At 39.7% G+C, this 13,247-nt stretch overlaps 1 protein-coding gene across 19 annotated transcripts in view; it reads right to left on the reverse strand.

Annotated features, from left to right (window-relative positions):
• Positions 1-13,247, reverse strand: part of BICD1 (BICD cargo adaptor 1) — a 171,738-nt gene that overhangs the window by 22,616 nt on the left and 135,875 nt on the right. For 9 of the 19 annotated variants that reach the window (XR_002435940.1, XM_021388883.1, XM_021388916.1 and 6 more), the window contains exons 6-8: positions 10,302-10,453; positions 3,632-3,949; positions 2,486-2,676 (exon numbers count right to left, since the gene is read on the reverse strand). Coding sequence is in view for 18 of the 19 variants with exons in the window: in XM_021388883.1 (XP_021244558.1) it covers positions 2,486-2,676; positions 3,632-3,949; positions 10,302-10,453 (661 nt within the window). In the remaining variant the exon portion in view is untranslated. Of the gene's footprint in view, positions 1-2,485; positions 2,677-3,631; positions 3,950-9,144; positions 9,219-10,301; positions 10,454-13,247 lie in introns of those variants that run through there. The other 10 variants (XM_021388968.1, XM_021388949.1, XM_021388941.1 and 7 more) reach the window with 5 other exon arrangements.

A 13,247-nucleotide genomic window follows, 5' to 3' on the forward strand; every position in this document is an offset into this window, starting at 1 on the left:
CCCTTAATTTAGCTTCAGTAGTGAGTCTACAGGGCTTCATGAGTGAGTCTTTGTGCCAGGATCTTCCTCTGAAGAAAGCAGCACTCTGGCTCTTGGTCTCCATCAAATGCATTCCCAGCTACAGCCTCACAGTCCCACAGTACTGGGAGTGTGGCTGAAATCTTCATGAGATGGGAACCTTTCACAACTTCAAAAAAAAAAAAAAAAACTGAAACCCAGCACAGCTAATTTAGGCCTGATTCATTCTTTCTCTGCTCCTAGTGTATAAGTTTGGACATGGTTCTTTTGCTGTCTCTGTGATGAAAAGATGAAATAGCCCAGGTTAGAAGGGACTCATAAGGATCATTGAGTCCAACTCTTGGCTCCAGATAGGACCACTCAAAAATTAGACCATTTGTCTGAAAGCACTGTCCAGACACTTCTTGTGCTCCAGCAAGCTCAGCGCCATAGAACACCCACCCAAGAAGGTGGGTGTTGTTACACTGCTTGTTTGTTTTACTGCATATATCATCTGGGAAATTAAATTCTGTTACAAGGCAGGACTTTTAAACATCCCCTAAAGGCAGCAGAATACCATCTTTCACTGTTCCTTACTTTCAGGAAAAATATAACTAGACAGATCGCAGAAAATCCTACTTAGTGTCTTATTCCTTTGGTCTGTTAATAATCTTCCAGAAACTGGCAAGACTGATGCTGACCCTCAGCCTGATTCTGACATGGGCTCTGCTGAGGATGGAATTAGAGTGCTCAAAAAAAAATCAGAGATTTGAACCTGTCAGGCTCACAGGATGCCTGGCAGAGACCAAGCCCACGTGATGGAATACAGTTTTGACAAATGCATTCAGAAAGTTGACTGCTGTATGATCATAAGGAAAACTGTGACATAAATCAGTAGCGCTGTCTCAAGCCTTTATACTTACAAAGATGTACCTAAAGTGCTAGGTGAGACTCTAAACAAATATATTTTCTGGGCAATTCTACTTTTCAGGCTGCTTTATCCTTTGGCCCCTGTTACTGCATGAAGTCAGAGACTGCGCCAGTGTTTATCAATGTGTGGTCTGTGAGTCTGTGATGCTCTGTGAGGTATTAGATGGTGGTCCCCAAAAATGGGGACAAAAATATAATGCACGAAGACAGTTGGGATCCAGAGTTCCATATTCAAAGATTACATATTGTACTATGTAATGCAAAATGTATATATTTATTACTGGTACTAACAATTTTGCAAAACAGTATACTTGTCTTATCTGTTGAGCAGTCTTCTTTTTAAATCATTGCTTCTTCTAACCATCAGAGAGGTTCTCTCCGATACAGAGGTCACATGTCTTCACACAAAGGCCATCAAGTGCTTGGATTTCTCCTTGGCCTCATGGTCTCTTGTAAACTGTGCGTTAGGAGTATAATTAGAACTAGAGTCTTGTAAACTGTATTGGTAGAAGATTGCCATTTTAGGGTCTACTTCCTTTCACTTCCTTGCAAAAGCTCAGTACCTTCTATTTTATAAATGTTAAAGTCTTTGTTTTTTCCTACCCACCTATTTCCTCACAGGAGCCAGCCCTTCACTTTATTTAATGCAACACTCCTTAGGAGAAAGACTAGTTTGGACCGCAGTTTCGCACTTGTCCTTTGAGTGTTACTTGCATGGCACTACTCAAAGGTGGTATGATATTCCTGGCACTGAGATATAATGTACTCTGGGGTATCGCTCAGCTTTCTGTAATAGATACTTACTTTAGCACAAGGCACTTCATGGGTTTTAGCTTTTATTTATTCTACTTTTGCTTTTTGTGTATAAAAATTTCAAAACTCTAAATGAAAAAAAAAATAGCACCAGATAAAGGTGTGCATAGTTGCAGGCTAAAAGTTCTGCACAGGCACAGAAGAAAAGTAGTTATTACTTTGTCAGGAGAAAGATATCACAACCTTTGAAATGGCATTCAGTTCATGTTTCCTTTCTGCACATTGTTCCAAGTAGACACTACAGTTTGGCAAGAAAGGAAGAGCAAAAGATTCCTGTGAAGATGCACTTCACAACTCAGTTTATGTAAACTAAATCTTCTGTGAGTTTGACATTACACCTTAGAAAAATCTGATTGAAAACTGCAGTGTGAGCAGGAGATGGACAATGCCAGCAACTCCAGCATCGGTCCTCATCCATCTGACTCCTCTGTCCTGTTTGGTCTGGGTCTTCTTTGTTGACTCTCAATATAGCCAAGCACCACCTGAGCACAGGGGTGCAGCCTCTGTGGATGCCAGCAGGACTGCACCCATGTATTCCTCAGTGGGACTTCCCCCACTGCATTTGGAACCAGTTTGGGCCACAGCTGGCAGAATGTCAGCTCCTGCCACAGGTGACACAGGAAAAGACATTTTGCTGTTCAGGTCGCAAGAAGGTACCCAAATTAGATTGCATCTGCAGTGCTGGGAGGGTCCCCTGCTCTGCTAACCACTCAGCACCACATGCACCCAAGGAAAAAATGTTTACCTGGTGTGGCCACGGTTAACCTTTTTTCCTTGCTGAGACGGTGCCCATGGATGAAATCACTCATGGAAGGGGGACCCCTCAGAAGATATGATTCTGTGGAGGCGGGATGAGGGGGGGCTCTTAATAATTTCTGGAGGTAGGTCCCTGAAGTCCTGGGATGGCTCTGATCACAAAGGGAAGGTGAGAATAGTCTTGCAGGAGATCCAAGAAAAATACATATGGAAACAAAAGAGTTTTACTTTAATTACCTTTAAAAGCCTCATGAATGACAATATCCTGTTAATCTGCTTAATAGGTAAAAACCAACTAGTGTTGCCACCCCGTGTCATTTCCACGGCAGAGCACCTTGCCTGCACTGGAAATCATGTTAGGGGAGGAGGAGATGAGGTTGACTTATATCTCAGCATCCCAGAGTTGATATGTACAAGGCTCCCAGAATGTTCTCTTATTTTTGCATTGTGACTAGAACATATAAGAAAAGAGAATGATTATCTAGGACTTCTCTAGTAGAGTCCCTTTTGTCTTCAGAACCATGGAGATCCCCACAGCTACAGAGCTTTGGCAGGACAGTCACAAGACAAGACGAGAACTCACTGCTTAAACAGCAGAATATTTGCATTAGGCTATGAATGGCAGCCATCCCCCTTCAAAAGGTTGCTTGTTCCTATGCAGAAAAATTGATCTGAGTGAACGCATCCATATTCTTTTTGCGCTGATGAAGAGCAAGTGAGCATCAGAGCTTAACAAAGAGATGCAACTTCTTTTGTGTTAAGCACTGAAATGCTCATACAGAACAATTCTTTTATATTTCAGATGCTCCTTATGGAAAATCTTAGGGGAAACTTAAGGAAGAGTTGTTAAAGAAAATACATTTACACTAATATTAAAGACATACAAGATGCGCTGAGACACCAACAGAATATAATGCAAAACACTGCATTAAGAAGGACGAAATAACATTGTGAGTAGGTGGACCAGAACCACATGTTGCCAGGCTTTGAATTCTGTATTCATATGTTCCCCACCTCCTTCTCCCCACTCAAAGTATATAAAAGAAAACCAAAAATATAATGTTTACAATTCAGTGAACGACTTTAATGAAAGTCTGGCCACTGCACTGTACTATAAAGATCGCTGCATGCATACCTTTTCCTCTGAGTGCCACTGCTGACCAGTAAGTTTGGTTGCTGTGGGCCCTGACTATGCAGGAGGAAAGTGTCTATGGTTGGCACGGTGGCTGATGCCTCCTCACTTACTTTAGGGCTGCCGATCTTGCTCTTTCCAAGCTTGCCTTTGCTGCGTCGGGACTGCTCATGGTCGAACTCTAAATCCTCCAGTCGTTGGGTAAGGGCAAGTTTTTGCTGGATAGCCATGCGCAACAGAGAGTTTAGGGTCTTCTTCTCATCCTCTGCAGCTGCCAGCTGCCTTTGCATCTCATCCAGCTGCGTGACATACTCATCACACCTGGGAAAACAAACAAGGCAGAAATCTGGGGAACTGATCCAAGAACCATCCCTACAAGTGATCATAATTCCAGACCTCAGCTACAGGGGCAGATTCAGATCCAAGCTTTTGCTGAACCAAACTCTGGAAGCACAGAGCCTGAATTCTTGTCCTACTGAACAAATTTGGACTTGGATCTGAACGCCAGTACTTCCCACTCAGCAGTACAACCTGTGTCTAGAATAATAATAATGATAATATAATACGTTTCTAATCAGTTAACTAAAAATTGGATCTCTGAGACAGATTTTGAAACAAAACCACCTTCCTCATGATTTTGTCAGCCTTTAGGATCAAATCCAGTTTAGTCCCGCTTTAAACATTGATTTAATAAAATTAATAGGAAGAGTAAGGCATTTTAGAATGGTCTTAGTGACTTTTTGAAGTGTAATAGTTACAATTCATTAAAAATAGAAGCATCTAATCAGTAACAATGATAAATGTATGCCATCAGTAAAATGATTCACAGCTAGCAACACTGTTTGATCATCAGACATTTGTGGCAATATCTAAGGACTTTTCATATGAAATAATGCAGCTTTCATCAAATCTCCTCCCCATATATATAGCTTTGCTGTGTAATTAACACAACATATTGGATGAGGATTTACCTTTATCATTACCATTCACAGAAAATAAGGAAAGAAAATCTTGTTAGTTTTCCTTCTCGGAGTGTGTGGACCAATAAACTTTTTGAATTACTGCAGATGGAGTGATTAATTTTTCCTGTAACTTCAAACTTCTTCTTGGGAAACAGAAGTAAAGTATATGCAAAACTTCACACTTCTCTTTCTCACACGCACACATGCATGGCACTCTCCTTTTGAATAACTTAGGCACTTTGACTGGAAGAAAAATAGTTATGCCAGCCATAGTTTCAGCTCTAGTTTCAGTATTACTTTTCTCCAGCAGGACCTTAACAAGCATGACTGTCTGCAGTTAAGCCCTGAGGAAGAGAGATATTTCTGAAACACTGGCTGACTTCAAGTCCACTTGCACATCTCCTTCTGCTGCAGGCTACGAGATATTTACTGATGTCTTGGCCAGTGTCACCGACAGAAACATTAGAATGAAATAAGCATTCTGGAAATTAAATTCATTTGAAAGAGGAATTACTATAGTGTCTGAGCTATCAGAGTTTTGAAGACTTATTCTTGTAACCAGATGGATCCCATATCAATGTTTTATTCTCTCCTGCTTTCCTCTTTTTCAACAGGATGCTTCTTTTCAAATACATTTTCTGTTGAGAATTAAAACAAAGAAGTGACATTTGCAGCAACACCAGTAGCACTGTGCCATTAGAGGAACAAACTGTCTTGCTTTAAGATGCCCAGAAGCCAATTTCCTTTTTGGAAGAGGACTGATTTTTTCTCAGGCCTCAGGATGTTCTTGTATCTTTAGAAATATGCTTTGCAAAACAGTGTAACTGAACAGTTAAGAAACATAACCTGCTATGAACTCTAACAGGATGGCCCTAGAAACCTGGATAAGTTAAATGCTGTTAGCCAGCCTTATGCTCAAGATAAAAACAATTTTGTAAATACATTTTCTAATTGTTCTCATTAACTGTATGCCCTTTCTAGAAGTCTCCCCATAATAGCAATCCAGCATTCTTGGCAGTTCACTGCAGTGTTTGGGTGGTTCCAGTCATCTGACCTCCACCATGACTCGAAGTTTCCTATTATTTTGCCCAAACACGTGGGCCATTGTCTCTGTGTCTGTTGCTCAAGAATACATATTTTTAAAGAAACAACATTCAGAAAGGGTAAGACTAAATCAAACAACTAAAGGCCATAATTAACTTTAGAAACCACTGAATTAACAGCCTGAGATCTCCGAAATCTGCAACAACAAAGGTTATTCCATACAGTGGGAGGTAGCTACTGCCTGCAGCTATGGCATTTCCCTGCAATAAAATAATCCCTGCTATGTGCGAGTAATGGATAAAAACAGAAGTGTTTCCAATTTAAAAAGAAAAAAACTTCACATGTCCATATTGCCTTTTGCCCATATATTTTATAAACATTAGTGAAGTCTCACAGCATACAGAGGAAGAAAAAGGTTACGAGCTTTTAAGAGAAATGACTTCTGACATGGTGTGGAGTGCTGCAGGGCAGGCAGGACTCCAGGGCTCTGCATGGGCCTTTTAAAAGAGCTCAAGAAATACTGAATAACAGAAATTACATTACATTCTCCTACACAGAATCATAGAACAGCTTGGGTTGGAACAGACCTTAGAGATCATCCAGTTCCAACCCCTCTGCCATGGGCAAGGACAACTCCCACTAGACCAGGTTGCTCAAAGGCCCATCCAGCCTGGCCTTGAACACCTCCAGGGAGGGGTCACCCACATCAGAGCTCTTTCCCAGTTTGTCCCTTGTCCTACACTGAGTGTAAACTGCAAGTGACTAGTAAATAACATTGTTGTCTTACCGGCACAGAAGTCAAGATTTCACCTATTTCTCATTTTTCTTGTCTCAGAAAGGAAGCAGACAGATGCATAAGCCTGCTTATTTTGTATAAACTAACACATGAAGTTTATGTAGGAGTTTAAGGGATTTCTAGTTCCATCTTTCTTTTTCATCTAGGAATGTAAACCAAATATCGAGTCAGGCCTAGGCATAATTTAGGTCACATTAATCTTAGTGGAGCTTGAGCTAAACCCAGAGACGGTGTCAGTGACACATCTCTGCTCTGCCAATCTAAGCATAATTCTCTTCTGCTCATAAATTCTTTCTCCTCCAGGATAGCTCCAGGATCTGTCTATACTTCCTAGTCCATCTCTTCAGCACATGTTTTCTCTAATTGTTAATCATAAGAATATGTCTTGATGGAGCGAGGATAAAATCAGTGCATGCAGCATCAGGAATGTGGCAATATCATGAGCAGTGTTTCTTGGTCTCTACTTATGAGAATCTCTATTTAATATGGGAAAACAAATTTATGTACGGACTTAGTAAAATTAGCTTCCTGATTCCCTCCAGACAGGAGGGGAAGGAAAGGCTCACACCATTTTTTTGTTCCGGGACTATCAGAAACAGCAAAGGACATAAGCAGACAGAAGCTGTGACTCTGGTGGGCAGCACACTGCCCACATACCAAGTGAGGATTTAAACTCTGCTCTGCCAATCCCATGCAACCTACCAGCACACAGCCTCAGTAGATGACTTCTCCAGCAGAATCTGCAGCAGTAGGGTTAATGCACCATTAAAATGCACCAGCAGAAGTGCTGCTGTGGAAGAGACCCCATCAGTGGAGTCTACTGCATGCCCCCAAAACTCTATATCAGGTAAAAATTGACTTTAAAAAACAAAATAATTATGATGCCTGAAAGTGAACAGTTACAGTGTAACATTAGCTGTTCTTTGCAGCTCAGATAAATTTCATTTTTCCAGTTAACTGCATCATCCCGACCTTCTCCAGCTCTCCAAACTTCCCAAATAGATTATGAGAAGGGCCTAAAAAATCGACCCTCTTTCACTTGTAAGTCTGTTGAATTTTTGTGGTTTCAAGATCCAAGAAAAGTCTATGTGGAAAAGGGAGCTTGAACTGTGGTGAGGACATATCCTTGGCAGCCCTGAAGTAAATTCAGAAAGGGATAAAGCCTAATGAAGACAGAAGGAGGAAGCTGTAGAGATCAGAACGACGGAAACTTTGGATTAGGAAACAAACAGTCCAGGCAAATAAAAAGATCGATAGTAGAGGTACAAGCTGGACAGAAGGACTTTAGAGTGAAGGAACAGCAGAACTGAAGAAAGTACTTAAGGAATAGAAGAATGTATGAGTACCAGGGAAAATCACAGAAAAAGGAAAGATCCTGCCTTCTGCATAGAGAAGCTTTGGAGAAAACTGTAATCTTTGTTATTCAAATGAGAACCATGCATGCTATGCTCTCCTTATAATGTGGCATGAACTTTATTCAGTACACATGATGAAGAAAGCATAAAGCTCAGCATCAGAATGAACATCCGTTCAGGAGTCAAATGAACAGAAGGGAAGGGGTTATGAAAGAGAAGGGATACTGATCAATCAAGCAGTATATACAATCATTTTCAGATCTATAATACAACTCTACTCTCAGAGGGATGTTCTCCCTACAGCAAAAATTCAGAAGTACCACCTGATGCAAGATTACCGTGGAAACAACTGTTTCACTTAACAAGACTAAACAACTGTTTTTGAATGTTGCTATGGTATCAAATGTTACTACATGGAGAATCTTACTTTCTTCTATTTCCAAATAGATTTATCTTCTTGAACAGACATCTACAGTATATCACGGCTATGTCATTTAAACAGATGCTATTCCAAATGAAGTATTCAGAATGAGCCAATGATCTGAACATGTAGATAAACTGATTTTGTTATGAGGGTGAACAGATTCAGATAGGGAAGGAAAAGTAATATTTTATAGAAAAATCTATAGGATCCCACTGAGGTGCAATACTTTTCAGTGAGTGAATGAATTTTTATCACTGCCCCTAGGAAACATTGTGCAAAAGTTATGATCTCAAGGGCAGAGAGAAATTCCATAGGCCATGCCTCGAGTTTTCAATCACAACTGCATGGAGTTTATAAACAGTGGCAGATGCTTTGGGTGAGGTTTTTCTCTACTAATATCACACACCTGTAAAGGGGAAATTGGTAACTCTGCAAGTCACTCAGATTCCCTTTATAGTTTGTAGAAGAGAAACAGAAATTTCACTGCAGCCTACACAAGACATTTAGAATAGGCATCTAGATGGATGGCACCATTTGAGCTTAATTCTCACGGAAGATAAGCCACTGTCTCCTGCCAGCTTTAGGATATGAGTGTTCAGTCCTGTGGAAGTGTTCAGTCAAGATGCCCAAATAGGGTAAAGAGCATTCAGCACACCAACAGCCTAACGTTCCCTTTAAGTAACAACTTTAAATCTTTCCAAACTTGTTTTATCTTGCAGGTTGATAATTTAGGCTACACCTAAGTCCCTTGTTTGCTTTACATTCATGATACTAGCTCTCTCCTAAGGGCTTAGTAGCCCTCCATCTAGTCTTACAGAGTTAGTACATTCATATAAGTTTGTAAATAAAGATCAACACATGTATTTCTAAAACACACACAGAAGTTTGCTTTCCTGAAGACAATCTCTAGATGTCAATGAAATGAACAGAGCTACCTTGGTTCACTTCACCTGATGAGCTGGTTCTTCATTTCCATTATGGCACTACACGTACTCTTCCAACGATGAACCTATGATGAATTTGTACACAGCACCAAAGTCATGGCATGCAAATGGCCCCTTCTCCATTTTTCCATCTCTCCCAGCTGCTGCTGCTACTGTCATTAAGCAACAGAGGACCGAAAAAGGCTGGAAGAGTGAGATGGCACCTATATACTACAAGAGAGCACTGGGGAGATGTTGGCATGAGGCACGAAGTCTTATTGCTTACAGACTAAAGCACAAGCAAGAAATCTGCACTGCATTTAATCGTAAGAGGGAAAAAAAATCATGATATAAATAGAAAAAAATTCTGAGGTTACTACTCTCTTATCTAGATATTAAGAATTTTTTTGATGCAATCACTGGATCTTCAAAAACAAATTATTTGTAGGTAATTTTTACAAAGCGGCTAAAACCAAAAGCTCTTCTGAGAGTGGTAGAATGAAAGAAGAGAGATGATTAATTACTGCCCTGTCAGGAGGAACTGTGCTACAGAAGATAAGTGAAACTTTGATCCTGTGAAGGAGAAGTTAATAAATTGAATAATACAGCTGGAGAAAATAAGAATTCATGCTGGAATGTGAAATTGCAATGGCCTTACAATTATCAGTGCTGGATTACAGCACAGGCTGGTTGATGAAATAGATTTTTCCAGTGGTAAGTAATAAATCTCATGATAATGAAAACACAGGATTCTGAAGATCATCGTTAACCATATGACAGCTTTACACGACCGAATCACGGCATGCTTCTGAATATGAGTATCAGCCATATAAATCTACTGTTTGATTTCCACTTAAAAAAGCCCTATAAATGCAAATAGACTGGAGACTGATATTGGCATTTATAACACTTTACTCAAGGTTGCACTGTCATTGCTATTCTCCAGCATTATTTTCCAAGACATGCTTCTCAGTATCACTTGAAAGCTTGCACGTTTTTCACAGCGTGCACTGTAAGACTCAGTCACCTTCATCCAACAAACCCCTGACCTTGCAGAAAATAGTTTCCGTTTCTCCTCCTAAGCACCCAACATACACAACTAAGTCTGCTCCCATTTAGCACACTTACTTTTACAACGTTGAGGCAGACGGTGAAATCACTTCCCTTACCTGGTTGCAAACATTGCTCTCAAGGATGAGAAGGTTGCTGCATCCTCCTTCAAAGCCTTCAATTCATTTCGTAGTTTGGTCATGGTTTCAGTCACCATAGCTTTTTCATTTTCGTATTTATTCTTCAGATTGGCTAATGCCACTTCAGCTGTCTGAAAACACAGACAAGGATATTTGCTTATCACACAGACATCTAATAACAGCTAAGATGGTGCCCTTTAATGTTGTCTTTAAGTTGTACTCCAGGCGTGTCCAATCCGCGGCCCGTGGCCTGCACATGGCCTAGCCTAGCCCATCCTGCGGCCACACCATCATGGCAGTGGCTCTTCCCCACCAAAAGGCCTGGCTCAGCCCTGGGCAAGTACCCACTGCTCAGCAACAACCAACTATTGGTGTGTGATTGGCAATGTCTGGGCTGAAACCAGGACAAGGGGAGGGTACAGTGCAGCACTCACTCACATCATGGCAAATACACTGGCTAAACACAGTCCTGTGAACAGTGAACAAAATGCAGACATGCTTTCCATTTTGATACAGGAATTTGAGAATAGGTTTCAAGATTGCTGAAAAAATTATGAAATTTTTGGTATATCTGTGACTCCGTTTTCAGGTGACGTAAATACATTACCTGTGAATTTTCAAATGGAATGTACTGAGTTGCGATCAGATGTTCATCTCAAAGAAAAATCTGATCATGTCTCTGTTCAACTTTTATAAGCCCTATCCCACCAGAGAAAGATATCCCTCACTTCACAGTCACACCTTATTCATGTCACTGCTCTTTGGCAGTATGTATATTTGTAAACAACTATTTTTAAGGAAGAATAAAATTTCATCAAAAGTCTCTGATGAGCACCTCGAGAACTCACTAAGAATTGCAGCCACTGACATCGAACCAGACTGATGCATTAGTTTCACAAAAACAAAGTCAAATATCCCACTAGTTCCGTGTTCATCTTGCTCTTTTTTTTCAGTGTTTAAATAAAAAATATTTTAAAATAGGTTTTTTTAGTTATATACATTAACTACATTACATATTTGATATGCAGCCCAAGACAATTCCTCTTCATTCAATACGGCCCAGGCACACCAAAAGGTTGGACACCCATGTTGAACTCCATCAAGCCAGGGAAAGGAGAAAGCAGTTGAAGGGACAAAGGCAGTCCTAATGAGCTGGCTACAACTTGAAACCTTAAATTTCTGTGCAAAACCACACAGCTGTATGCTGAAGGCTCAGGCAAGTGAACAAGTTACTGAAACTTGAAGAGTTGCTACCACATTTCTGGGCTGCAGTAAGCCACCACGTGTGTCCGATCATGCTGCAACAGTGTGTTAGACTCAGCCTTGGTAGCTGAGAGTCAGCCTGATGTGGTTTTCTTCATGCACACTGCCATGGCTTTCCTTGCATGAGGTGACTCACTGCTAGGACGTGGCAGCTTGTTTTTTGTTCAAGCACTGGCAATACCTACTGTACTACATTATTTAAGCAGCTTCAATAAATACAAAGAAGAGAAAAGAAAATGCAAATTAGAATTTTCACTTGAAAGTAAAGTAAGGATTTGTAGCTGCCTATTCCTTTATTTCTCAGCTTCCTTCTTTTTTTTTCCATTTCCTCCAGTAATTTTCTTTATTTTACCTAATTTTCTTTATTTTACTATAAGCCTTACTGCTTATAATAGTTATATTTGTCTTATTTTTACAAGAGTCAAATCTTTTGTTGAACTGATGAAGTTTAGTATCATTTTGAAGTTATTCAAAATATGCACTTGTATAGAGACTTTATACCTACTGCTGCTATGAGACAGTTTAAATTATTACAATTGAATGACATGAAGAAAAAATGTTTCCATTGCCTTTACTGGGAGTAGAGGGTTATCATTATTTTTTCACTTCATTTAGTGCAGAATAATTGTAGCATTTCAGCAATTACTTTCTCCTGTTGATCTTGTGAGTTCTTGAGCCACCAGTAGGGGAGAGGATTGTAGAGCAGCATTATTTTAAAGCAGCAAGCAAGGGAACATGAAAATAGATGCTAATGATCGAACAGTTGGAAACCTATTTTAAACTCAGTTTTCTGGAACTTGGATTTTCCTGGAACTAGATTTGTCACTAACAACGTCTCTTAACAAAATATTAACGCCTGCTAAAACACAATAATATTCATTTGCACTTGAGGAAATGGCACAGTTTCAGCTGGCAGCACTAATTTTTTTTTTTTTCACATTTGTGTACTCAACAATAAAGTTATCTCCACTTTCACACTAGTTTACATTGAGAAATTTTTAAAAATCACTACCAGCTACCTGTAATCGTATAGGTATGTGCTGAAAGTTTTTCCATGTCAAATTTCAAATTCTCAGCAACTGATTTAAAAAAATAACAAAAAACTCAATAACAACAACAAAACACTAAGGGATATATTTAAATAAATGGAGCTTTTATCAACCCTGGTGACATGTACTTTGGCATAATGCAGGATGCTAGACACCACCCTACACCTTAGCAGGAAAAAGCAGAAATCATCAGCATTCTGTGTTTTCAGGCATAAGTAAAAATGCACACATAAGTTAACACAGAAAAGAAAGATTAATTACATTTAATAAAGCTTCTTTTTTTAAGGGAAATCTAGAAATAATGAGTTGAGGGTCAAATTCCAACTTAACAAGCATGATTAAATCAGATTTACTTACGAATCTTCAGGTCACTAATGAGGCAGAAGTGACTTTATGAGAGCAGAGCTAGGATCTATAGGTTAAACTGAGTTTGGCCCCAAAGCTGGAATTCAGAGATCTTTGTTCTGCAAGAGAAATCCAGTGTACTGTCCTTTAAATACAGTAGTTCAAATTAACACAAAGATTTTTCCTTTGCTTAGGAATGAAAATGAGTTAAAGGTATGTGCTGTTCCATCTCATGTAAGACTTTTTTTAAAAAAACCTGTTTAACTAT

The sequence above is a fragment of the Numida meleagris genome, chromosome 1 (genome assembly GCF_002078875.1).
Source record: "Numida meleagris isolate 19003 breed g44 Domestic line chromosome 1, NumMel1.0, whole genome shotgun sequence".
NCBI classification, from domain to species: Eukaryota; Metazoa; Chordata; class Aves; order Galliformes; family Numididae; genus Numida; species Numida meleagris.